At 36.2% G+C, this 26,767-nt stretch overlaps 1 protein-coding gene across 1 annotated transcript in view; it reads right to left on the reverse strand.

Annotated features, from left to right (window-relative positions):
* Nucleotides 1-292: 292 nt before the first annotated feature.
* The window catches only part of LOC150095261 (F-box only protein 32), a 357,698-nt gene continuing 331,223 nt past the window's right edge, over nt 293-26,767 (reverse strand). The window contains exons 8-9 of the mRNA XM_090409832.1: nt 16,522-16,594; nt 293-5,037 (exon numbers count right to left, since the gene is read on the reverse strand). Of these exons, the coding sequence (XP_090265958.1) occupies nt 4,888-5,037; nt 16,522-16,594 (223 nt within the window). The 3' untranslated portion in view covers nt 293-4,887. The remainder of the gene's footprint in view (nt 5,038-16,521; nt 16,595-26,767) is intronic.

Below are 26,767 nucleotides of genomic sequence, written 5' to 3' on the forward strand. Positions count from 1 at the left end.
CTTTGAATGGATCACTGTGTTAACTGACTTCAGGTATAGCACTATGTAACTTTACTTTCAGTTATATGATCCTTCAATTATCACACTAACAAACTGATTCTCTGTTGTGGTCAGATAACTGATGGATTACAATGTTGCATTTTTATTTATAGTACAATGTCACTTATTAAATTTTGAATGCTTTTGTTTACTAAAATAATTATACAATTTATTAAATTACTCTAATAAAGCAACAAAAATGAGAAAACTGCATTAAAAAAACACATTTATTGAACATACTGAAATGCTGATCTACAGAGAAGTGGAATTACATGAAGAGTAAAAGGTGAATGAATGGTCACTAAATGCAAATTAAATATCAAATAACCTGTAATTCAATAATGGGAATCATATTAAAAGATACATAAAACTCACCTATCACTAGTATAACTTCTGTTATACTTTTTTGTTGTTGTTGTTGTTATAATCAACAAAGGGAAATATACCAGAAATAAACAAAACCACAACTGTACATGAATATGCAAAAAAAAAAAAAGCACTGATATATACATACTAATGTTTACTATCATCTGCACTGAAGCAAGAAAACATTTTTTTACTTGTGTGTAAATGGACAAACACAAATGGATATACACAGACACACACAGAAAAAACTCCAAGAAATCTTTTGGTTAAACAAAAAATATATAGCTGTAAGCTATATCATATTTTTAAGAGCACTGGAAGATATTATATAAAGCTGAAAAATAAATTTTTGTTCATAAAATATACTGTACACATTTGATACGTGCTTTTTTATTCCAACAGATTTATAGAAAAATTTTGAATACTGCAACTTCTGTTTTTATAAATTTATCTATGAATGACTTATAAACCAGATCCAGTAATAGGGAGGGGTAAAAAAATACACGTGTGCGCACACGCACGCACGCACACACACACACACACACACAAAGGAAATTAAGACAATGCACAAATCAAGAGAATTAACCAAAAGTAATTATTTTCATGATTCAGCATTAAGAATTTGCAAGTAAGATAAGATTTTCTTAAAATATTTATGTAATCAGTTTTTCATTCTAAAGACTAACTAGCTACCAAATATTAGCTACACAATTCGCAAGTATAACTAATCCACGCTTTAGTAGGATACAGATAAAATAAAGCAGCCAAGGCCACAAATTGTATTAATAGGTTATCTGTAACTTTTTTTTTTTTTTTGGCCCCTGTAACACCTTATGTCAAACTGGTAGAAGAGGCACTAAATGTATTTTGGTAGTGACAGATTTCAAAGTAAATGGAAATCTTAAAGTTATCTGGCAGTGAGTCTAGCAAGTTGGAAATGAGCTCATCTCTCCTTTGCATAGGTATATTGTTTTTCAGAATACAGTAATATAATTTTTAAATAATGGCTTTGCACATGTAAGAAAAAACTAAATATAATTTATTACTCCTATATATTTTGCTCAATATGTCATGAGCTTCCTTCAGGGAGAAGTCAGAAGAACTAGTAACAACATTCTAATTCTGAATACAAGAACAAATCATACAGCATACATGATGTCATGTGTCTCAGTAGGAGGAAACACTATTAGAGTTCAGAGACAGGAATAGATGTATAGTTCATTAATTAAAAAAGTAAACAATTAACAGCAATCACTTCCCAAAACTTAGAGATAGGCATACAGCTTCATATGATTCAAAAAATGATGACCAATTTTGAAACTACCGTAATTTAGCATCTTGGTACAGTTCCAGTGAACTTTATGTCTAGTGTCAATGACATAAAAAGCATGGCCTGAACCTTCAGATTCCAAACATATTATATAATCTTGATGTTCTTTGATTCTAAGAGTTGTAGAATGGCCAATCTGTCCAAAGTAGCAAAGATTGCATAAGATTTTTCGAATCTAAAGGTTCAGGTCTTGCCTCTCATGCTATCAACACCAGACAGTTTACTGGAACCATACCAAGATGCTACACTACAGGAGATTCAAATCTGATTGTCTATTTTTTGAATCACGTTGAGCCCTATGCCACCGGTGTCCTCATCTTAATCAGACAGCCTTTCTCTAAGTTAGTTTTGGGAAGTGATTACTGTTAATTGTTTTAAATTAATTAATTATACATCTATTTCCATGTCTCTGAACTCTAGTAGTGTTTCCTCCTACTGTACAGCTGCAACTGAGACACGATATATGCATGCTGTATAACTCATTTTTGATTCAGAGTTGAAATGTTACCAGTTCTTCTACTCTCTCTCCTTGAAAGAAGCTCGTGATATATAGCAAAATATACATGAATAATAGATTTTGTTTTTCTCTAACAATTGTGAAGCAGTTATTTTAAAATTATGTCTAATGTGCATGTCTCTATTAAACTTCTAGTAAGAATGTAGTACTATCAAGTTCATTAATTTCTAATGCTAGTTAAAATGTTCTTAATCCACAGAACAAAAGCATATTAGCTGACAAAGGAAGTTTTTATTAACAGTATAACAATCAAGAATATATTTGTTTAAAAACAGATGCTCGACAGTTACATTAATTTTCTTACTTAACCACCTATCTGTCTATATTGGATGTAATGTATCAGCCCAGTTGATGCTTTGTATATTATATATATATATGCTATTTAAATGACATCTGAATATTATTTCTTTTTCAATGGGCACTTTGTATTTGTTTTATATTACAGTAAATAGGATGGTTAATATATCTCAAACTTAAAAGACTAATGTGATTAACCAAAATGAATGCCTATTCAGTCACTCAAATTTGTATTAATTTTCATTTGTAGAATCAAAATGCACTTTGTGTAAGTTTTTCCATTCAATCTAGATGAAATTATCCTTCATTTACAACCAAGCAAGAAAAATTACCCACCCCTCCAAAAAAAATCTGGTTTGACTTTTACTTGGTTGTAAATAGCATAAATTAGTTATATAAATATCCCGGAGCAGTTTAAGATTCATTTTTAATATCTGTAATTATGCATTCATGAGTGCAAGTGCTAAATTGGAGTAGTCATTTACTTTATATAGACACCGATTTGTATGATTCAAGATCTTATTCATATTGTAATTATTCTACATTAATAAATAGTAAGTGAATAGATGTACAAGATTTAGGTCCATTGTTAATTCTCTACAAGAGATGGTTGCTGGTCAGAAAACTAACTGAAATAAATGAATATCAAGAATTCAGGATCCCAGCAAGTCTGGCAGAGACTGAAAGTAACAAATTAAATAACAGAAAAATGTAATGATGGAATAACATCAGGTACTTGGAAGAAATAAAATATTTTGTGTATATAATATTTTTGGTTGTTTCCAGACCAGCTGAATGCAAGTCTACATCTATATATCTACTGAATATTGTAAAATAATGATTCTATTTTTTTTTTTTTTTTACAAAAAAACTAATTAAAAAACAATTAGACTGAGCATGAATTCATGCATCAATGACTAAAATAATCAAAAGCTTCTAATAAATGCTAAAGCTGCCATAAATATATATATGTACATTATATCACAGGTATAAATGCTATTCTTTTGAATATGACAGCACAAATACATTAAATTAAAAGGTGAAATGAAGTACACCGGTTTAAAAGAAAAATATTTAATTTATTAAATACCATGGTTTGCATCCTAAAGGGAATGCCAAAGAATGTAAATATTATCAAAAAAAAACATCTTGTTTATAATGTATGTGATATAAGAATAAAATAAACAAGTGTAAAAGGATTTTTCTCTTCATTAGAAATCATTTTTCAAACTTTCAGTTTTTGTTCTATGAAACGATAAGTTTTAACCCTCTAATTTGGATTTTTTTTTTCTTCCCTGTATCTTCAGTTTTGGGGCAAAAATGACACAAAACAGTATCTTAGAAGTCAATTCTGAATAGTGAGCATTATCAGGTAACATATTTTGTGCATAACTTAAAGAATTCACATTTTTTGGCTCTCATGCTATATTATTAGTGTAAAATATAATTGGCTTCTTTTTTTTATATGCATACACTATTTTTAAACAACACTGAAATATTCTTATTCTTTTAATACTAATGATATTTAACACTTAATAAACACACAGTTCAAACATGTATATTTTCATGTAAACACAGTTAAATGAAAACTGCAGTTAAGTAAATATGCAGAATGTAGAGAAATGTTTTAAAATTTTAAGCTGCTAAAACAATAATTTTCATTATTTCAATACTACTAATTTCATTTAAGGCATTATGTATAAATTATCAGTTTAAAATAATTGTTCTGTAAGCTATAAACAAAAGATTCTGCCTTGGTATAATGACATTTGATTTACATTCTATTACTTGTCTATAGAAACATTTACAGCATTTCAAACAAAAACTGAATATCTTTTTGTACAGTTTTAAAATTGATTTTATTAAAAACTTCATTTAGTAGCTTAACAACAACTATTTTTGTTGCTAAAAAAAATAACCTCTGTATGCTTGATAAAAAATTTATACATTTTACAAGATCCACAAGTGTTTTAAACATAAAAAGTGTAAAAAAAAAAAAAATCATTCATGCACACACATTTATATATTTCTTGTCACACACAAATATTATCACCTCAATTAAAATAAAAGCAATTATAAAAATAAAATAATAAAAAAAAGTCCAGAATGAATTGTTTTCTAAATCATTACCATTTCAGGATACTGATTTTGTTACATTTGCTAATTAATTTCTCTTACTATACACATAATGAGTAAATAATCCAGGGTAAGCACTTCAAAGATGAGCCCAACCTGCAGGCTCATTACTCTGCTAATGACTCAGGAACACAAGGCAGAGTAAATTCATTATTTCTGTGATGATGACCATATATGCGGGGAAGCCTTCAAATGCTAATTATCACAAGGAAAAGAATTTTAAAAACGCTTGAGGAGGTATCGGTATATACAAGGGAACTACATTCACACTGATTTCATTGTCATTTTCTTTGTTGTCTGTATCCATTTCATCATCAGTTGTGCTGAAGTCTACACAGGGATGCCCGAAGGACTATATATATATTACAAAAAAAAAAAAAAATTAGACATATCAATCTCATAATATAAAACAATACTTTGTGTAAGTAATTTTAATATGATCATTCATAATTTGAGGTTAAAGTATTGCATGAAAATATCTTTATTATTATTCAGACCTCCATGGAGTCAAAAGACTCATCACGAGAGGTCCTTCCTAAGAAAAACAAATTCTATCAAGAATCATTGTGGGAGGTCCCTCCTAGGAAACACAAAGTCTATCATACCACTTCATAAAATTAAAATACCACTTCTCATTGACCGTTCTTGCTCTCTCACCACTCTATCAGGAAATGCATTCCATGGTTCAACCACCCTCCATGCAAAGAAACCACTCCTCACCCTCTTGCTCACAGTTTCCTTTCGTAACTTCCAGGGATGGAAGTTACGAAAGGATATGCCATTACTCCTTCCAAGCGATTTGTTCAACCAAGCGAAAGACCTTCCCAGTGTCAACCCTGTAACCACCTCTCAACAGTTTAAAAGTCTCAATCATATCACCTCTTCTTCTTCTATCCACCAAACTCTGAAGACCATATTCCCTCAGCCGATCGTCATAACAAACATTGTACAGTCCTGAAACCATCTTTGTTATCTGCCTTTGTACCCTTTCCACAGTTAATTTATCCCCTTGAAATCCTGGGGACCAAATCTGAGAACAATAGTCTAAGTGTGGTCTGATCAGGGTCTTATATAACAGAAATGATAACTTATCTCTGCAAGTCAGCATCCTTCTCATTATTGCAGTAATCCACTGTGTTACCTTCACCACCTTTGCAATATGTCCCCTGAATTTCAGGTTTCTATCAATCATCAACCCTAGATCTCTTGTCTCCCCTACTCCCTCCAGTATAGCTCCTCCAATAGAGTACCCAGCATCCCATCAATGTGTCCCAAATCTCAAGACCTTACATTTTGCTGCATTAAACTGACACTCCCATTCATTTGCCCATCTGTCTAGCTTATTCAAATTCTCTTGTAGGGCTACACATCTGCACTATTACTAATAACCCTTCCCAGCTTCACATCATCTGCAAACAAATGAATATTCCCATGCAATATACTCCTCCAATAGAGTACACACCATCCCATTGATGTGTCCCAAACCTCAAGACCTTACATTTTGCTGCATTAAACTGACACCCTCATTCATTTGCTCTTCTGTGTAGCTTATTCAAATCCTCTTGCAGGGCTACCAGATCTGCACTTATTACTAATAACCCCTACCAGCTTCACATCATCTGCAAACAACTGAATATCCCCTCTGCAATCCACTGACAATGTCATTGTTATAAAGGTTAAACAATATAGGTCCCAGTACTGAGCCCTGTGGAACCCTACTTGTAATCCTCTGCCTCGTTGAAACTGCCCCACCATATAAAACTCTGATACCTATCAGAGAGCCAATCCTGAATCCAGTTGACCAACCTGACATCCAAACCCATGTGCCACAACTTAAAGATCAGCTTATAATGTGGCACCCTGTCAAATGTCTTCGCTAAATCCAAGAAAATGGCAGTATATGAATTTCCCTCATCTACCTGCTCTTGTAACTTTATTATAAAAGGCTAGCATATTACTAAAACAAGAGCACCCCTTCAGAAATCCATGTTGACTCTCACAAATAACATTACCCTCATCTTCCCAATGCTGTATACGGTCCCTAACTAATTTCTCCAAGATCTTAACAACTACTGATGACACACAAACCTGCCTATAATTAGACACTTCCAGTCTGCTTCCGCCCTTATGCAATAGCACTATCTTGCTTTCCTTCCATTCCCTGGGCACCTTTCCCATAGCCGGACTTTCATTGAAAAGCCAGGTCAAAGGAGCTGTCAGTTCCCTAGCACATGCTCTCAAAACTCGTGGTGAAACACCATCCAGTCCCACAGCTTTAATGACATCCAGAGTACTCAGTATTTGAAACACACTCTCCTCCTGTACCTCTAAACCTCGAACCTGTCCTATCCCTCTAGTATTAAAATTTACTCCTCCACGATGAAATACTCCAATAAAATGTTCATTGAACAATTCCATTATGTCCACTGCATCAGTCACTCTATTCCCATTTTTATCCCACAATGTCATTCTTCCACAATCATTTCTCCTCCTACTGGCCATATAGCTAAAAAATTCCCTAGGATTTTCTTTGGATCTTAAGGCCAATCTCTTTTCATATTCCAGTTTTGCTTTCCTTACCATACTAGTCACTCTCCTGGCCTGTGTCTTATATTCTTCATGCATCTGCTCTTCAACCTGTCTCCTTATATCTCTTCCATAGCCTCTTTTTCGCATGCAGTTCCTGTTTAATATTGTTTGTCATCCACTTTTACTCCAAATTGTGTCTTCTTCTTCACTTGTGGAATACAGCTTACTATTGCATCTAACAAATATTTCTTCACAATTTCCCAAACACTAATGATATCCCATCTCTCTCTCTCCATGAAACTTCCCCAAGTTGACGTCTAAGACTATTATAATCACCTGCCTTATAATTCCACATACATTCCTGTCTCTTTGATACTCCTGCATGTCTATTCATCTTCCAAGTCAAAACCACATGGTCACTTTCTCCAACTGGTGGGAGAGATGTCATTTCAGTTATTATCAACTCTTCTGATGCTATGACCAAATCCAAAACTCTTGAATCTCTTGTTCCCTCTATTACATGTTGGCTAAGACATTTGTTCTTCAAGAATTCTAAAAATTCCATTCCCTTATTGCTACATGTATCTTCCTCTCCCCAATTTATGCTGCTGTAGTTAAAATCTCCCATAACAATCATTCTTCTTGCACTTGCCAAGCTCAACTGTCTAAACATCTCCTGGTCCCCACCCTCTGTGCTCCTTGGTTTGTAGCACCACCCCACTAAATATCCTATCTTGTCCACCTCTACCTCACATCATATGCTTTCAAAATCTTTAATGTCACTGCCTTTCAAAGCCTCCACTCTTAGAGGATATAAGTCATCACTTATCATAAGCAGTACTCCACCACTACCACCACGCTTTCCCTTTCTATCCTGCTGAAAAATGCTGTACCCTGGTACTTCTATTCCTGTTATTATATCCTCTTCTGTCAATCACGTCTCAGTGATCCCAATAATCTTTGGCATGGCTGATGCTATCAGTGCCACTAATTCCTCTCCTTTATTCCGGATACTCCTGGCATTAGTATAAAGCATAAAAATGCCACTGTTTCTATAACCCTTCTAGACTCCACTGGGCTCAGCATTACCTGATGTCATCCCCTTTCTCCCAAGTACCCATTCCCACAAGAGGCTACCCCTGCTACTATCCACCCTGGGCATTCTAGTTTCCCTGCATTGGCACACCGACTTGTTCAGAACAGCAATTTCTTCAGATGCCTACATCCTTCCTCATTCAAATGCAAGCAATCTCTCGCATACAATTCCTTTCTGTCCTCAAATGCCCTACAAGCATCCACATATTCCAATCCTCTCTTCTGACACATTCTAGCTATTATGTTATTCAATATTACTGCTCTTCTGTTCAGCTCGTCACTATCATACCTAGGCAACATGCACACTATCTTTCCTCTCTGTATCATCTTCTTTCATACAACCTCAAGAAAGAATCTCATATCTCTCTTGCTGCCCAATTTACATTACCACTCAAGTCATTTGTTCCTACCATCACAATCATGTCATCCACCCTTTCACCCCTCTTAATTGCCATAGCCACACTTTCTATTGTTCCTCCAGGCAAACACTCTTCACGCATCCTATCTTGAACACCACAGATCATTGAGTCCCCATAGATTACACCTCTTAACACCCTGTTCCTCAATTGCATCTCTCTCTCATGGTTATGCCAATTCATTTAATTCTGCTTCTTAATGTCAATAAGAAAATGAAACATAGGACAAGGATAGAAAAACAACCCTTATAGTTTTGGTGTCCGTCTTTTGCTGGAACGAGGAGAAGAAATCACAAATGAGAAGTGACATCAGTGGAACTTTTTATAAATGCAAAATTTATAAATGAGAATGAAACTGGCACACTGATAAAGTTCATTTGCCCAAAAGTTATCAGAATAAGTGAATGTAACTGGATGAGGATGATGTTCTGATGGAGGAGTATGGTGTTTTTCATGAAGATAGGGTAGAAAGGACGAGGGAGTGCTGCTGATGACAGCAGAGGAGTTATGCCAATCTAAGGTAGATGCAAGGGGAAAATAGTAGTAGCCATGTGGTAGAAATGCAGAGAAAGAAGTATTTAGTTGGATGTTTCTATAGAACTGGCAATGTGGATAGCAGTGAGAATGAAATGTATAGGCAATGAGCTTCGCAAATAAGAAAAGGATGAGCATTATGGGCAATTTCAATTATGGTAATGGATTGGAATGAAGAAATGGCACTGAAGAGAAAATAAATGGAGTTTTTGAGAGATAACTCCCTTAAGCAGTACATAAGAGAATATACAAGGATCTTAGATTTGATTTGATTATCTCATCAGAGGATGTTATAAACTGGGCATCTAATCTCCCTTCAGATGAGTGACCAGCCATATAAGGAATTCTGTGATAAAGGGAATGGTGAAATATGGAACATATACATTCTCACACTGTTAAATACTTTTTAGTGAGCGTTTTTAATCCCTCATTCTATGCTATAGCTCCAAGCTGTCTCCTAAGTTTCTCATAATCTCCCTTGTAATTTCACATATATCTTTTCCTCACAGAAGTCTTCATATGACTGGTAGCCAGTCATGCAATCACAATCACTTCATGGTTACTCTCACCAAATGGAGGGACATTTGAGACCACACTCCCATTCACATCTTCCAATGAAATGATTAGATCTAAACTCTTGATCCTTGCATGTTCTCCTTTATATACTGCCTAAGACAGCTGTTTTTCAAGAACAAGAAATTTATTTTCCTTATTCTCAAAAGCTATCTCTTCATTCCAATCAATATTATCATAATTGAAATCACCCATAACGATCACTCTTCCCTTGTTCACTAACCCAAGTTGTTTATATGTTTCTTCATCATCACCCTCCCTGTCCTATAGCAATATATCACTAAATATCTCATCCTGTCAATCTTTGAAAACCACTGCCACTATTTCTGTCTTGCATCTTCACTTGGTACATAATTCCCCTGGTATCATTGGCAGTACCCCCCCCCCACGCCCCAACCTTTTGAACTTCTCAGAAAACATCATACCTTCCATTTCTACTCCCCATCGTGATATTATATTGATCAAACTTTGTTTCACTTATTCTAACAATTTCTAGGTAAATAAACTCAGTGAAACCATTTCATTTCCCTTATTTTTGATGCACCTGGCATTTGTAAAGAAACAGTAATTCACTTTTAGGTCTATAGCCAGTCCTACCCATGCCACTTATGATTTCTCCACACTTGACCATTCCCTATTGCCATTACCACCACTTACTGTACATATCTTCTCACATTCAACTATCCTCTTACATCCCAAGCCATGCTCATGCTAACCATTATCATATACACATTCACTATTATCTCCCTGACTCCTCTCTCTGTTTCCCTAATCATCTTGCAGTCATGTCCTCTTATCTCTCACACTACTATTCCCATTTACAACCACTTCATTCTAGCCAGCTCCTCTCTCCTGGTCTTTCACTTCATTTCTTACTTCCTCTTGATCTCTTGTTCATGTCATTCATTCTTTCTTCTAGCAACATTCACTCCAGTTGACTCGCACTAAATCTATTTAAATGCAAACTGTCACTTTTGTACAAATCCATCTTACCCTGAAATTAATCATACACTTACAAAACTCCACTACCTTCTCACACAGCTCTACCAATACACTTGTGATTGCTACTCTACAAGGGTGGTCTGAAAAGTTCTCGGCCTAATAATAAAAAATGAATTTATAATTTCAAAATTACAAATTCGGATAATTATTATTATTGTTATTCCTGACACCTCCAAGGAGTCCAAAGACTCATCGCGGGAGGACACCTACAACTGTCTCAACCACTACACCGAACCTCTACTATGAATCATCTCCATCAACACCCTCTACCACCCACCTCCACCACCAGAACTAGTACTTTTTTGTCTGTAAATTGCATGTGTTCTGAAGGGCCGATTTGTCAGTATGCGGGATGAAAAACCCCGAGTTTCTGGGAGAAAAAACCCTGCTACCTCCGTATGAGATCGGCTAACTCACCTTCGATTGAAATCATCCAGATAAAGATTCCTCCCGTCGTGACGAGAATCAAATTTAGGCCTATTCCAATCGAAGGGCGCAACATACTGTCGTTCTTCCAATTGCGCTACGAAGACGCTTAAACAGGATAATACTTAAACATTATCCCGTCCCTGTAGTGGTTCTCAGTAAGATCTGCAAAATACCCCCTCTACAGCTGCAATCACCTCTTGATTCAAAGAAAAACACTGACCAGCGAGGAAGATTTTTAGTTTTGGAAAGAGAAAAAAGTCAGAGGGAGCCAAATCTGGGGAATACGGTGGATGTTTCAACAATTCATAATGCAGATCCCTTAATTTTCCTATTGCCAAAACACCTTTGTGGGCAGGTGCATTGTCCTGATGAAAGACGATTTTTTTCTTCTGCAAACTGGGTCTTTTCTGACGAAAAAATTCGTGAGAAAAGATCAGATAATATTCCCCCATTATTGTTTTACCCTTTTCAAGATAATTAATAAACAAAATGCCTTTAGCATCCCAAAACACCGATGCCACGACCTTTCCTGCTGATGGAACCGGTTTTGTCTTCTTTGCGCTGAACAACTGGCTTCTGTCCACTGTTTTGACTGCTGTTTGGATTCTGTTGTGTAATGGTGAATCCAAGTCTCATCCAAAGTAATAAATTGCCACACAAAATCAGTTTTATTCTTGTTAAAATGGTCCAAGCATTGTTTAGAGATTTTCTTGCGAGTGTGTTTTTGATCTGCTGTAAGCAAGCATGGCACCCATCTTGTGCAAAGCTTTTTCATTTGCAATTCTTCATGCAAAATATATCCTACACATTCTTTTGAAATGCCTATAGTCTCAGCAATTTCACGCACTTTGACTCGCCGGTCATCCAATACCATATCGTGCACTTGATCCATGCTTTCTGGTGTTGTTACACTTTTTGGACGTTCTTCACGTGGATCATCTTCGAGGCTGGTACGGCCATGTTTAAACTTGGCAGCCCCTTTGTTAACTGTTGAAAATGAAGGAGAAGAGTATCCATAAACTTCTATGAACTTTGAATTTCTTTTGGCATTAAACCTTCTTTTACAAAGAATTGTATAACAGCATGATACTCAATTTTATCCATTTCAAGGGATGCAGAGAACACTTTTGCTTCAGACAGCTGTATAAAACAAATTACTTGATAGAATGACTTGCATTTCACATGGATGTGCCATCTATGGTCGAGGCCGAGAACCTTTCAGACCACCCTCGTATGTCTCAACCAGTCACTATCATACCATGACAACACACTGACCATCTTTCCTAGCAAACTAACCTTTCATTCTTCTCAATAACTTCCTGATATCCATCTTTGCAATCTCTTTATATGCAACCAAATCATTTATTCCTATAACCACCACCACCACCATCTCACTTGCTCATTTACATCTCACATATCGAAGGCATCATTCCTGCTTCTCCTCCCGTCTGGAAAACAGACCTGATGGACCTTATTTACCACACTTCTAATAATGGAATTTCCATATATTGCAGCTCTCTAGACTTTCATAATGATCATTATGAAAGTCTAGAGTCTTTCCTCCATACTATCCTTTTGAAATCTCATTTCTATCCACCAAACTTCTAATCTCATTGCATATATTCTTCATCTCATTTCTCATTCTGATCAACTCATTCTTCAAATCTTGCATCCTATCAATCACACTACCTGTCGCTCCTGCAGTGTTACTCCCTCTTGGTCTATCATTCATTTCTTTCGTTTATTCATTCATACTTCTCTTCCATAGTGTCACTTGCTTTCATTTCATCATCTGCATACCTTCCTTTACTTTAGTTTTGTTCACTTCACTTCTGTTTTGTGATTCATATAGTGTTTTTCTCCATCCATACTGCCATTTTGTTGTTGTTCGCCACAAGCTTCAAAATTTAGTTAAAGAAATGTCTGCATCAACCCCAAAAAGTTTTAAAATCATGCATCTATGAAAAATAAACAGAATTTTACCAAGTGCAATCAATATTGCTAATTGCTACAAAAATAAAATATCTTTTTGAGACTGGTTTCTCAATGACCTGGCATGAAGTGGCTCTTTAGTCAATGCTCATGATATTAGGAATTATTTTTAGCTTACATCACACACCACTGGACATGTGCAATGGGAAGGTTCAGCAAAACTTGTGCTGTCACTCTTGACATTTCCAGAGCTTGTGATCATATCTGGCATAGAGGCCTGCTTGCTTCCTCTCTTGGAGCAACACCACCAATGCAGAAGTACCTTATGGGTCTGTTTCATCACCTACCCTCTTTTCTCATGTACATAAACAGCCTACTCTCAATCACCACTAATTCTGTCTACAGCTTTGTAGACAACAGTGCTCTCCATTCATCCTATTCATTTGACAAACCATGCAATGTAGATATCGAAGCATCAAGATCATCTACAACTAGTGCCTTAAACTTGTCTTGTCAGATGTCATCTCCTTCCAGGAGGTTGACTACCATGAGCTTCCACCATGTACGGTTTTGTGCTTCTCTTTTGCATTCGTCATAGGACAGAAAGGTCCAGTGCTTAATATTTCCCATCCAATCTGTTCTTTGTCTTCCTCTTCTTCTTTTTCCTTGTATCATTCCTTCTAGAAGTGTTTTTTTTTTGTAGGGATTCATGCCTTAGTATGTGACCAAGGTAGATGATTTTCCTTTTCTTAATGGTTTTCAACAGATTCCTATCTTCTCCAATCATCTCTAATATTTCAAAATTAGTTTTTTTTTACAGTCCATGGGACTCTAAGAAGTGCCTTAAACACTGATCTATATACAGGGTGTTCGGGATAAATTTGACATATTTATAATTAATTATATTTTTCCGTAAGTTACATGTATTAACACACACTTCTCTTCATTTAAAAGTTTGGACCCTTCTTCATTCATATACAAGATGTCAGAAAGGATGGATAGCTGGAACCCACCTGAATCATGGAAGAGAATAACTTGTATCATGATGATTCGTGCCCGCCATCAAAATAAGGATATTACGACTGCTGCCCAATGCTCCCTGAATACAGTAAAAACAATCAGGCATGAACTAGAGACTTGCAATGGTGACTACGAGGATGTAGCAAGAAGAAAGATCCCTAGCAGACGATCTGATTGCGTTCGTACAGCAGAATTCCTCGCAAATCTGCAGGAACAGGTGTTGAAGAACCCTGGCATTGGAATTCGGGCTTTGTTCGTGGAGTTGCTAACTGTAGTCAAGCCCTGGATAACAAGGGTAGCCAATGGTAGGCCGTATGTATGGCAGCAGGATTCGGCCCCTTGCCACACCTCTGGGAAAAGTCAAAAATGGTTGTCTGAAAATTTCTACGACTTCACCAGTCCAAATGTTTGGCCTCCAAACTCCCCAGACCTTAACCCCATGGATTATTTTGTATGGGGCGCAGTTGAAAAAGACACCAATCGCACTTCCAGTAATACAAAAGCCCAGTTAATGGATAAAATTAAAACAGTTTTTGCGGCCCTTCCCAGGGAGACTGTAGCATCAGCTTGTTCGAGGTTCCGAAGCAGAATTGAAGCTGTGATCGATGCTAATGGTGGTTATTTTGAGTAAATCTTGTTGATAGTATTGTAATTAACTCTGCCTGTAATGTTTTTTTGTCAATTCATTAAATTTAATAGATACAAAGAAGATTTTCTTTTTCCTTACGAAACTGTCAAATTTATCCCAAACACCCTGTACTATCTTTCAATGGGGGTGAGAACAATCTGGTCACATTCAATACCAAAATCCAGTCTTTCCTCTTTTCTCAGAAAAGAAAGCTCATATTCCTTACTCTCAGTAATACACAAATCACTAGACAAGATCAGATCTCTCTGCCTGGACCAACATTTACCTCCAGCCTCTCCTGAAACAAACATATCTCAACAATAGCTTCCTCAGCATCCAAAAAACTAGACATTCTCTTTCATTCAAGATGCTATTTTACACTCAGCCAACTCTTAACTATATACAAATTCGAAATCCATCCATGCTTAGAATACTGTTCACATGACATACATGTTTGGGGTAGAGCACCTAAAACTTTTCTAAAAATTCTTGACACTTGTCCAGATGAGAGCAATTCAGCTCAGAGGTGATTCATCTCTTACAGATTCCCTTCAATCTCTATCTCACAGATGCAGTGTTTCAGTTGTGTCTATTTACAGGTACTCCAATGGTCATTGCTCCAATGAACTGATAATATCAGTCCTCCACTTTTTGTTGCACCTATTAATATAAGAGCAGCAGCTGCACAGCACCCATTCACTGTGCAATTGCGAACATACCAAAACTGCTTTACTTCTTCCTCTTTTATTCTATCTAACCTGTCCTCTGGAACAGCCAACTGCAAGAAATATTTCCAAACAGCTATGACCTGCAATTCTTCAAAAAGTCCATAAACTTCTAAGTCCTCACTTCTAGACACTGCATTCCAGACATGCCACTAAGAATCTTATAGATCTTTCGACCTCTTGTAAATAAGATCAGTGAAATCACTGCATAAAACCTTGATCAGGCTACATATGGATATCTGTGCACAGATCTGATCAAGTAGTTTTCAAGTGAGGTGAAAAGGTTTAGAAAAGATCAATTAAGGTGGCATCATACCTCAGGAATATAAGGGAGAAGGTATGATTCAGATAGAAGTTGGTAAGGAGTTGTTACCAGATTAATGTATAAGAGATTTTTTTGTAGGATGGCAAGACACGCACACATAGAATAAGAGGCAGTTTGCTGGAAGATGTATAGAGAGGAATATAATCAGAGTAGTGAAGAATAGGGTTTTTTTCAAGCAAGTGGAATGCAATGCTCGAGTGTTTGGTGAGTGTCGAAAGAGCAGAGCCTTTCACAAAACCTGTTGAACTGTTTAGAGAACAGTTCAACAGGCTTTTGTGTGTGTGTGTGTGTGTGTGTGCACGCACGCAACAGGTGGGACCTCCCACAAGGAGTCTTTGGCTCCATGGAGGTACTATATTAATTTGTTCTGAATTACGTTCTTGCCTAGATTTTTGTTAGTCTCATTTAAACAGATATGTTCCAGAACTTCTACAAGGAAAGTAAAATAAATTTAGATCTCTTATCAAGATATTTGTAGTGCAGATATACAATGTTCAGCTAATGTATAACACTTTATATCCAACAAATGATGCAACAGCATCATCACCTGGCAAGTTGCTAGTGCTGTACGTAAAGTAAACAAGTTTAAATTCATATAATTACAAATTAATATCTTTTAATATCTTACCTTCCAAAATAGGCATCGACAGTGCCGACACAAAAACAAGCAATCAGCATATTCCTCCCTTAATCCAAATTTTCTGCAAAATACAAAGATGAATTTTTTTTTCCCCATTTCTGTTTATGATAAGTGAATGAACTTTATAAGCCTATAAAGTGCAACTTTATAAGTCATACCATATCTAAACTTTCATAAGTAGATATCATTTTAATAAAAGGTTTGAGATAAATTTATGAAGTCTAATGCGAAACTGCACTTCAAAATCTGATTCAAATTTCTGTCTTAATGTATTAAATACAAGATCAGATCTATCTGCTTAGACCAACATTCATCTCCAGTCTCTCCTGGCACAAACACAGTAAAAGCAAATCTGAATGAGAGTTGCCAGTTTTTGGAAGCATGTTCTTTAATGGGATGGGGAAAAATCATTTTCTCGTTTCTTAGCATAAACATTACATCATTTGCAGTTTGGCCTCAAACTGCCAAATTGTCACATGTTTACAAATAATCTTGTAACCTGTTATTTTTAGTTAATCAATGACTGGGATTGCAGCAATAAATTTCCTATCTATAAACATGTAAGCTTCCTGGCATGTTTCTATTGTAACAAAAAAAAACCTTTCATCATAAATGAGATTTAAATCTAAGTTTCTTTCCTAGTAAGTAATATGACAAGGTTACATAATTGTTTACTTGTATAAATTCAATATCTGATTTGCTAGTTTTTATCAAATTTGATATTTAAATATAATTTTATTATTATTAATTCGATTCAGGCCTCCATTGAGTCAAAAGACTCATCGTGGGAGGCCCATCCTAAAACACACAAAATCTATCATACTACTCACTGACCATTTGTACTCTCACCACTATCAGGCAATGCATTCCACAGTTCAACTACCCTCCATGCAAAGAAACCACTTTTCACTCTCTTGCTCACAGTTTCCTTTTGTAATTTCCAGGGATGGCTCCTTGTTCTTACTCCTTTCCTCTATTCCACCAAACAAAAGAACTCCCCAGTGTTAGTGTCAACATGTAATCGCCTCTCAACAGTTTATAAGTCTCCACATCACCCCTCCTTCTATCTTCCATACTCTGCAGTTCACATTCCATCAGCCTGTCTTCATAACTAACATTGTACAGTACTGATACCATCCTTTCCACAGTTAATTTATCCCCTTCAAATCCTGGGGTCCAAATTTGAGAATAATGATGGTTTGATCATTGTCCAAGCATGGTCTAATCAGGGCTTTATACAATGGAATAACAGCTCTTATCTCTGCAGGTTAGTGTCCTTCTCAATATTGCAGCAATCCTCTCGAGTTACCTTCACCACCTTTGCAATATGTTCCCTAAATTTCAGGTTTCTATCAATCATTACCTCCCATATCCCTTGCCTCCACTACTTCTTCCAGTACAGTTCTTCCAACAGAATATGTAGCCTCCCATTGATGTATCCTAAACTTCAAGACTTTACATTTTGACACATTAAACTGACTCCTATTCATTTGTCCCTCTGTTCCAGTTTATTCAAATCCTCTTGAAAGGCTATCACATCTGCATTATTACTAATAACCCTTCCAAGCTTCACATCTGCAAACAACTGAAAACTCCCTGCAATCCACTGACAATGTCATTGATATAAAGATTAAACAATATACAGGTCCCAGTACTGAGTCCTGTGGGACCTTACTTGTAACCTTCTGTCTCCTTGATAATGCCCCCCCTACCCTATGCACAACTGTCCAATACCTATCAGATAGTCAATCTTGAATCCAGTTCACTAACCTGATATCTAAACCCATGTGCTGCAACTTAAATATCAGCTAATCACATGGTACCCTGTCAAATGACTTTGTAAAATCCAAAAAATAGCAGAATATGCCTTTCCCTCATCAACAGGTAATGAACAATTTTTTTTTTATTATTATAAAGTAAATGAAACACTTGCACATCTGATTTCAATCAGATACTGTACTCCTTGCATTGCTGACTAGGATTAGAAGGGGCATTTAAAGATTGGAAAAAATTTAAAACAATCTCCTATCAGAAGAATAGAAATGTATTGCAATATATTTTATTTTATTATTTATTTCTTTTTATGGCAAGGAAGAAGTTGCTATTATCCTAATCAAATTCCTGATATGCACCCTGAGAGGGGAAGTACAGGATATGACAGTACTACATGAAAAACAATCATTACCAGGACTGCAGAAATACAGTTTTACTAGTTACAAAAAACATTACTTGTCCATAGTATTGGTCTAATTCACATTTTTATATGTGATGTTTTATAAACCAAGAAATATTATGGCAAAAACAAAAGTAATATATGCTAAAGAGCAACTTCAGCATATATTACTTTTAATAAAATATGGAATTCACTTACATTGGTAATAAATATTTATTAAGAACAACTTTTCAGTCCAGTTTCAAGATCATTCTCAATGCAAACAGAGACAAAATATAATAGACCAACAATTGAAATTTATAGTACATGATATATTTATTGAAAAAGGAGAGCTAAATTTGTAGCTATTAGGATTCAGGAAAAAAACAATGAAATTATCAATGAATAAATTATTTAACAATCATAAGAAGTATTGAGTAAGATCAACTTTCAGAGTTTTGGGAAGTTTAGAGTATTTTTTCTTCATGGTTGGGATGATGAATGTGGGCACTTCAGCTTTCTTTACATCATCTTTCTGATAAAAAATTTGTCCTGCATAAAACCTTAGTCTTATTTCAATGAATCTTATTATACATCAGAAAAGCTAATTTTCTGATGTATACTAATAAACACTCATCCTACAAAATGCATTGATTACCCTATTATTGGAATGGATTCGCCTTCTTCTGACATGCACATAAGTGTTGAGGGGTCTCACATCTGTGGTCGCACATTATGTAGAGAAATCTTTTTCTAAGTTTGCATTTCACTTGTTTATTTATTTTTATAATCAGAAACTTATTTATGCCTTTCCCTTATAAAAAAAGGTGCATGAGAAGCTCACCAGACTTGAACAAAGGTTAACCTTAGACACAAAATTATTCTTAACTCTTAAGAACAAATAAACGCTCACTATCTTTCTCTCCCTTCCCCTATCCAGGAGTTTACAGAATTCACTGCTCATGTGATCTCTTATGGGAAAACAGATCAGTCTGCTGAAATATTCTTAGATCAACATCAGGATTATATCCAGCTCCATGATAAGTCAAGTCTTTACTAGTCATACCATATTTTTTACTAAGTAATTTAAGGAAATTACAACGTCAACTAGGATATATATTAAAATAAATTTTAATATACTTGAATATTTCGGCAATGTCACGTTGCCATTTTCAAGAAACTCAAGAACAAGACACATGCACGCAGGCACAACAAACAGTAAATGAGGAAGAAGCAGGAAGCTATTATTTCTCCTAAAGTCCTGATGGTGCCCTCCTAGTGGGCAATGTTGGTATTCTTGGATAATTGGGCTGAAGGTCTGATGTAGGTTTCCCAATTTTGTGGTAGTCTCATCAATCTAAACCTCAACAAATTTGGCTGCATGAGACTGCCTCAAATTTGGGAAACCTACACCAGAAGACCTTCTGCCCAATCGCCCAAGAATACCAACATTGCCCGCTAGGGGGCACCATCAGGACTTTAGGAGAAATAATAGCTTCCTGCTTCTTCCTCATTTACTGTTTGTTGTGCCTGCGTGCACGTGTCTTGTTCTTCAGTTTCTTGAAAATGGCAACGTGACGTTGCCAAAATACTGAAGTATATTAAAATTTATTTTAATGTATATCCTAGTTGACGTTGTAATTTCCTTAAATTACTTAGTAAAAAATGCATAACCAATGTCTAAGCCTTTCCATGAGAATTAGTCATACCATATATATCTAGTTTTTAAAGTGGTAACTATTTTGCTTGTACAACAGTTGGAAACTTACATATTTCATGTATGAAATAAAATTTCATGTATGAAAGGAAACTAGCTATGCAAGCAAAAGAGAATCCCAAACAGTTCTTTCAATATGCTGTAAGCAAGGAAAAAACTGTACATGGCAAAATGATTTTAAGGAATGACGATGGTAAAGAGTTCACTGAACCAGTCGATATAGTGGAGTTACTGAGTGAGCACTTTGCAAAAGTATATCATCCAGGTGGTGATGTTGAAAAAATGAAGGAACCATTAGTTTATACAGGAATTGTGATGAATGAAGTGGAGGTGAATAGTCTATTACAGAACCTTAATGTGAATACATCTGTGGGACTGGATGGTATACCGGCACGGGTCTTGCATGAAGCGGCTAAGGAATTATCAGTGCCCTTGACCATGTTGTTTAATCTGAGTCTCGGGTCTGGCTTGGTCCCAAAGGCATGGAAAGAGGGGAAAATAATTTCACTGCATAAAGGAGGATCCAAGACTACGGTTGCAAATTACCGACCGATCAGCATATCAGGAGTCATTGTCAAGGTCTTGGAGAAAGTAGTCAAGGGAAAAATACAGAAATATGGATTGATGAAAATGAGATACTGTACAGAGGACAGCATGGCTTTGTGAAGGGTAGATCATGCCTCAGTAACTTGCTCAAGTTTTATAACAAGGTGACGGCTGAACTGGATAAGGGAAATGGGTTTACAGTGATACTGCTGGACCTGGCAAAGGCGTTTGACAGGATACCACATGGAATTCTAATCCGTAAACTACAACATATGGGAATGGATATAGAGTTGATGAGATGGATAGCTGGGTGGTTGATGGAGAGATATCAAAGAGTAGTTTATTCAGGAGTAGAGTCCAAAAGACGGCCTGTGACTAGTGGTGTGCCACAGGGTTCTATTCTTGGACCACTGCTGTTTAATCTGTTCATTAACGATATAGGGAAGGGTCTAAGTGGGACAGTTCATTTGTTCGCTGATGATGCAAAGTTTGGTAGGGCGATAGTGAATGCAGAAGATGTCAAAGTCTTGCAAGATGACTTAGATAGATTGGAGTTCTGGACCAAGGAGAATGGATGTCAATTTAATGTGACAAAATGTAAGGTTATGCATTTCGGAGTGAAAAGATTAGCAGCAGTATACCACATTGGTGGAACTGTACTCCAAGAGATTGATGAGGCCAGGGACTTGGGAGTGTTGGTGGATAGGGAGATGAAGTTTAGGGGGCACATTGCAAAAGTAGCTAAATCAGCTCATCAACTCACTTGGTTGTTGAAAAATACCTTGACGAGCAGAGACAAGCAAGTTATTGTACCTCTGTACCGAGCCCTGATAAGACCTCATCTCGACTACTGTGCCCAGATTTGGTCACCTCGGTTCCTTCTTGATGGGGAGGAGGTGGAGAGGATTCAGAGGCGAGTGACTAAGATGATAGCAGGTCTATGGAATGAACCATATGAGAACAGGTTGAAGATTTGTGGGTTGCAGAAACTAGTTGATAGGCAGAAAAGGGGAGATATGATTGAGACATTCAAATTGCTAAAAGGATTCTATAGGATTAATTCAGAGGATATTTTTGAGATCAGGACTGGTGGTGGGAGAACTAGGGGACACCCATGGAAGCTGGGCAAGAGCGTGGTTAGCAGGGGTGTTAGAGCTGGGTTCTTTACTTTTAGAGTGGTAAATGAGTGGAATAAGCTGCCAGAGTCTGTTGTGGGTGCTATGACAGTGAGCGAGTTCAAGGCAAGGTATGATAGATACTGTGAGAATGTTGAACAGTTGTGTGAACATGATGTTTAGGGCCTCCCTCGATGAGTCTAAGGACTCCCTGGAGTAGCCGGTAATAATGATAATGATAATAATGATATAAAGCAAGTGATTTTACGTGTTGGTAACGAATTTGTACATCACCTTATTCCTTTCTCCCTTTTACATGAATTGACTCTTCTTGGCACATTGTAAGCCGAAGGTCTCGGATCTGTGGCCGGACAGCAATTCCCTTCAACATTTACATTTGAAGGCAAAGTAACAAATTCTTTTATCTGTTGTCTCAGCCAACTTCACACCACCTTTTCAAAGTCCTGATCATCAGTAAAATGTTTGCTATTAAAGTGGATCAAACAGGTGAAAAGTTGCTTGGGGCAAGGTTGGGGCTATAAGGTAGATGTTGAAGGAGTTCCACTGAAACCCCTGAACTCCCCTCAGGGTTCTTGTAGCTGTATGATCTCTCATATTGTCATGGAGAAGCAATACTCTTCTTGCCAGTAGGCCTGGATATTTTTGGTGAATTGCATCCTGAAGCTTAAATAAAATTTCATGTTATGACGTAGTATTCACATTTTGTCATGCTTCTGAAAATGGGCCAGCAGTACTCCCTGGGAATCTAAAAAGACTACAGGCATAAGCTTTCCCCACTGATTGCATTGAAGCATGCTTTCATTTCATGTAACAATCCTGTTTAACATGTCTTTTTCATCTGCATAGCAGAAGAGATGTTGTAAGGACATACCCATTTGGTTCATATTGTGCTGAAGACTGTTCTCTAGGCACTCACTGTGTACACACTTTCTGAAAAATCTTAACAATTATGCATTGCTGTAGGCTAGAACATGAGAACAACCTATTCCACTTGCTATTCTGTCCATCACTACCTGCCTCTCGTTTCATATAATCTATTCTACCTATCTCACAGTGGCTTCTGTCCCAATCTCAAGCCAACCAGATCAGTCTTCATTGTGAAGTGTCAAATGTTCCTGCAACAATTTCTGGACCTAGTTATGAACTGGTGCATATGAAAATAGGATCTCTTTATGCATGACCTTCGCAAGAAGTTCTTTTGTTCACAAGAAACAACAGCATACTGTTTGATAGTTGTACGCTCCTCAAGTTGAGTGAAAAGAGCTACAAAACATTGTATCTACCACATATACTATTATCCTCCTAGACTGTGTTGCTACCTTGCGATGCATATCAAAAACTATTCACTTGCAATTCATTTGTTCCGCATTTGTTTGCAATTTATTACTGACTTTCCCCTCATAAGAAATGCAGACTCGAGAAAGTTCCTCTGAATTAGGAATGGGGAAATGGCTAAAAATCATCAATTTCTTTGGCAATAATATTGAAGTTGTAGCCATTGGAGATGGCAGTGGCTCCAATGAAGGTTCTGCTTTCAGTGGAGCAACATATGGAATGTAAAATTTATTAAGATTTTTGATAATGATGATGTCCAATTTTTGAGATGGATGATACACTCTGTGCTTTCTTTCTGTATACTGAAAGCTGAAGAGTACCATTAGGTGTCATTTATTCATATGAATATCTTTCATTAGAAAATCCTAAATAGGAATAGGATGTTATATTAAAGCAATAATGATCAAGGAAAGGAAAGAGTACAAATAGCATTCAACATGAAACATGAAGATAAACTTTCTGATTGTAAGGAAATTTCAAGTAGTTATGTGGGCAAACTTAAAAATGGGGAAATGGACAATGAAACTAATTTGTACCTATGGTCCCACAGAAGCAAGAAGAGGTTTTTCTAAAGAAGCAGAAGAATTTTTCAAATCATTAGAACAAGCAGCTGACAAATTGGAAAAAAGTGGTCCTTATCGAAAATCTGAACAGGAGAGTATGAAATTAATCCCACCAGGCATGTTTGAGAAAATTTGGAGAAAAGTACAAAGCTAATAATAATGGTAAGCATTTGCTGGACTTCTGCTCAGGACATGGTGCTAGTCATTACTAACACCATGTTTCAACATAAAGATGTGAACAAGTTCACATAGAGAGAAAACACAAGAAATAAGTAGGGCTAGTAGGCAAACCTAGGCAACAGCCTAGGGGTGCCAGATTTTGCTACATAGCTCAGCGAAAAATTACAACATTTGGAAAAAATTAGTAAAACCTTGATTAATAATAAAAAACTGAAGTCAGTCAAGCCTTTCTGGTGCTCGCTGATGATCTTACATTATTTTCACCTTTTTTCTGTTTCTTCCACTCCCCTGCTTTTTGTATACTTAACCTCAAGTGCAGAGATTTTTCCTTCCCTGCTCATCTGTCTCAAGATGAGCAGGGAAGTTCCGGGATATCCCTCAAACTAACAATCAGTGGTCGCGACTAACCAATTGTTCTAACTTCTTATCTTCATTCCCTATAGACTTAATTCTGTTGATTTTTAGGTTAAGCCCTGTTTTTGAAAGCTCTCTGAGGTCTGAGAAGTTGGGGATTATGTCATAATTTTCTTACAGAATCGTCTTGTTAATTCAGTTCAGTTTATTCTAAATCAGTATAAGAATGCAGTGGGAATTTTCATAGAATTGCAGTGGCAGAGATTCTGATTGGTAGTATTCGTGAAATAAGACCTCTGATTGGTCTTTCTCTTTGCTCCCTTTACTTGTCATCATCCCCACTCCAGCATTCTTCTACTGATTTCAGATTAGTTCGGTCAAGCTTTTTCGTAGGTGACAGTTGAGTCTAATGGCTAATAGTTTTGGTACTCATGTATCTAACATTCTTACAGCGGCTGAAGAATGTTTGTGGTCAAAATAGTTAGTGTTCTCCATAGAGCAGTATTTCTGTAAGTAATACCTGTGTAGGTGTATGTGTGCTTGTGTGAGTATGACAAAATATATATAGAGAGACAATGTATAGGAGTGCCTAAATTTTCTTTGCCTAGGGGCATCAGATACTCTTGGACCGGCCCTGGAAATAAGAAAAGCCTCATTTACTACATCATTGTTAATAGTGATATCTTCATGCTGGTTCAGGATATAAGAACACACTAAGGATTTGAAATTGGAAGTGCTAAGCAGGATAAAAATGAATATCACATTGAAAAGAACAGTGTGTAAGAAAGTTTTAAAAATAATTAAAGTTAAGCAGCTTTTACAAGACTAAACTCTAGACTCGACTATACAAACGTTATTGGAAAAAAAATGAAACAGATTGAAAGTACAAACCAAACCTCAGTGGCAACCTCAGAAGACACTGATTCAGCTAAGGAGGTGTGTGGTGAAATTGTCTGCAAGGATAGAAAAATAAGAACTCCAGGTGGACATAAGAAGTTAAAAAAGCAGTCCTGAAAGAGAAGAAAGCATACCAAAAGTTCCTAACAAATAAGCAGATGCCCCACAAGAATGCTGAGAAAAATGTAAAAGAGCTAAGCTATTTTCAAAAGTAGCTAAACAAAAGTCATGAAAAGACTTTTGTAAGAATACAGAAAATAAGAAAATAAAATGTCCTGAAATGGAAGTTATTGAAAAAAGCTCAGTAATGGAGGAAAGAGTATTATAAAAGGAATCAAAACTGATAAAGATGACATGAAAACTGGATAAATATCTGAAGCAATTACTTTGAAAGACTACTAAATAAAATAAGCACTAACAGAACCATACTAGAAAATTTTCAAGAGGAATGCAAAGAGGAGTACATATCAATACTTGAGATAGAAAAAGCCATCAAAAACTGGAAATCTGGAAGGGTGCTGGAGTAGATGATATCTGACCAGAAATGCTTAAGTATGGAGATATAAAAGTTTTGTAATGGCTACACCGCATAATTCAGAGGGCCTGGTCAGAAGATCAAATTCCAGATAAAAGGGAATAAAGCTGAATGTAAGAATTACATTCAGCTTTATTCCCTTTTATCTGGAATAAAATGAGGAATTTCTCTAGGTATTCCAGGTAAGATTTATGCAAGCATACTTGAAAAGAGGTTGAGAAAGATTGTGGAAGACAAATTTGGAGAAAAACAAGTTGGTTCAGGCCAAATAGAGGTACAAGATCAGAGATTTCCACTATGACAAATAGTTAACAAATCATGGGAATATGACAAGGATGTACTTAAGTTTTGTAGATTTGGAAAAAGGCATATGACAAGTGGCCTGAGAAAAGCTTTTCAAAACACTATAATTAAATGGAACATTATACAGGGCAAAACTTAGTCTATATTTAAGTTGTCAAGTCAGCAGTTAGAATCAAAGGAAATACAGAAAGATGGTTTGATGTAAGATCGGGGGGGGGGGGGGGGCTAAGACAAGGATGCACATTATTTCCACTCTTATTCATTATCTATATGGATCACATTATGAAAGAAAGTGGCATTATGCTTGATAATAGAATTTGACATGTCAAACTTAGCTTTTTGCTTTAATGCAGATACTCCTAAGCACATCTAGTGCAAGTCTAAAGATTCTCTAACTAAACTGAATAACAGCTGTAACAAGTTGGAAATGAAAATCAGCAATAAAAACACCAGAACAATGAAAATAGGTAGGTATATAGAAAACTTCAGCTGCATTTTGAATGCAGATCCTAAAAA

The sequence above is a fragment of the Typopeltis vanoorti genome, chromosome 20 (assembly GCF_054136105.1).
Source record: "Typopeltis vanoorti isolate ZY-2024b chromosome 20, IOZ_Tvanoo_1.0, whole genome shotgun sequence".
In the NCBI taxonomy this organism is placed as follows: Eukaryota; Metazoa; Arthropoda; class Arachnida; order Uropygi; family Thelyphonidae; genus Typopeltis; species Typopeltis vanoorti.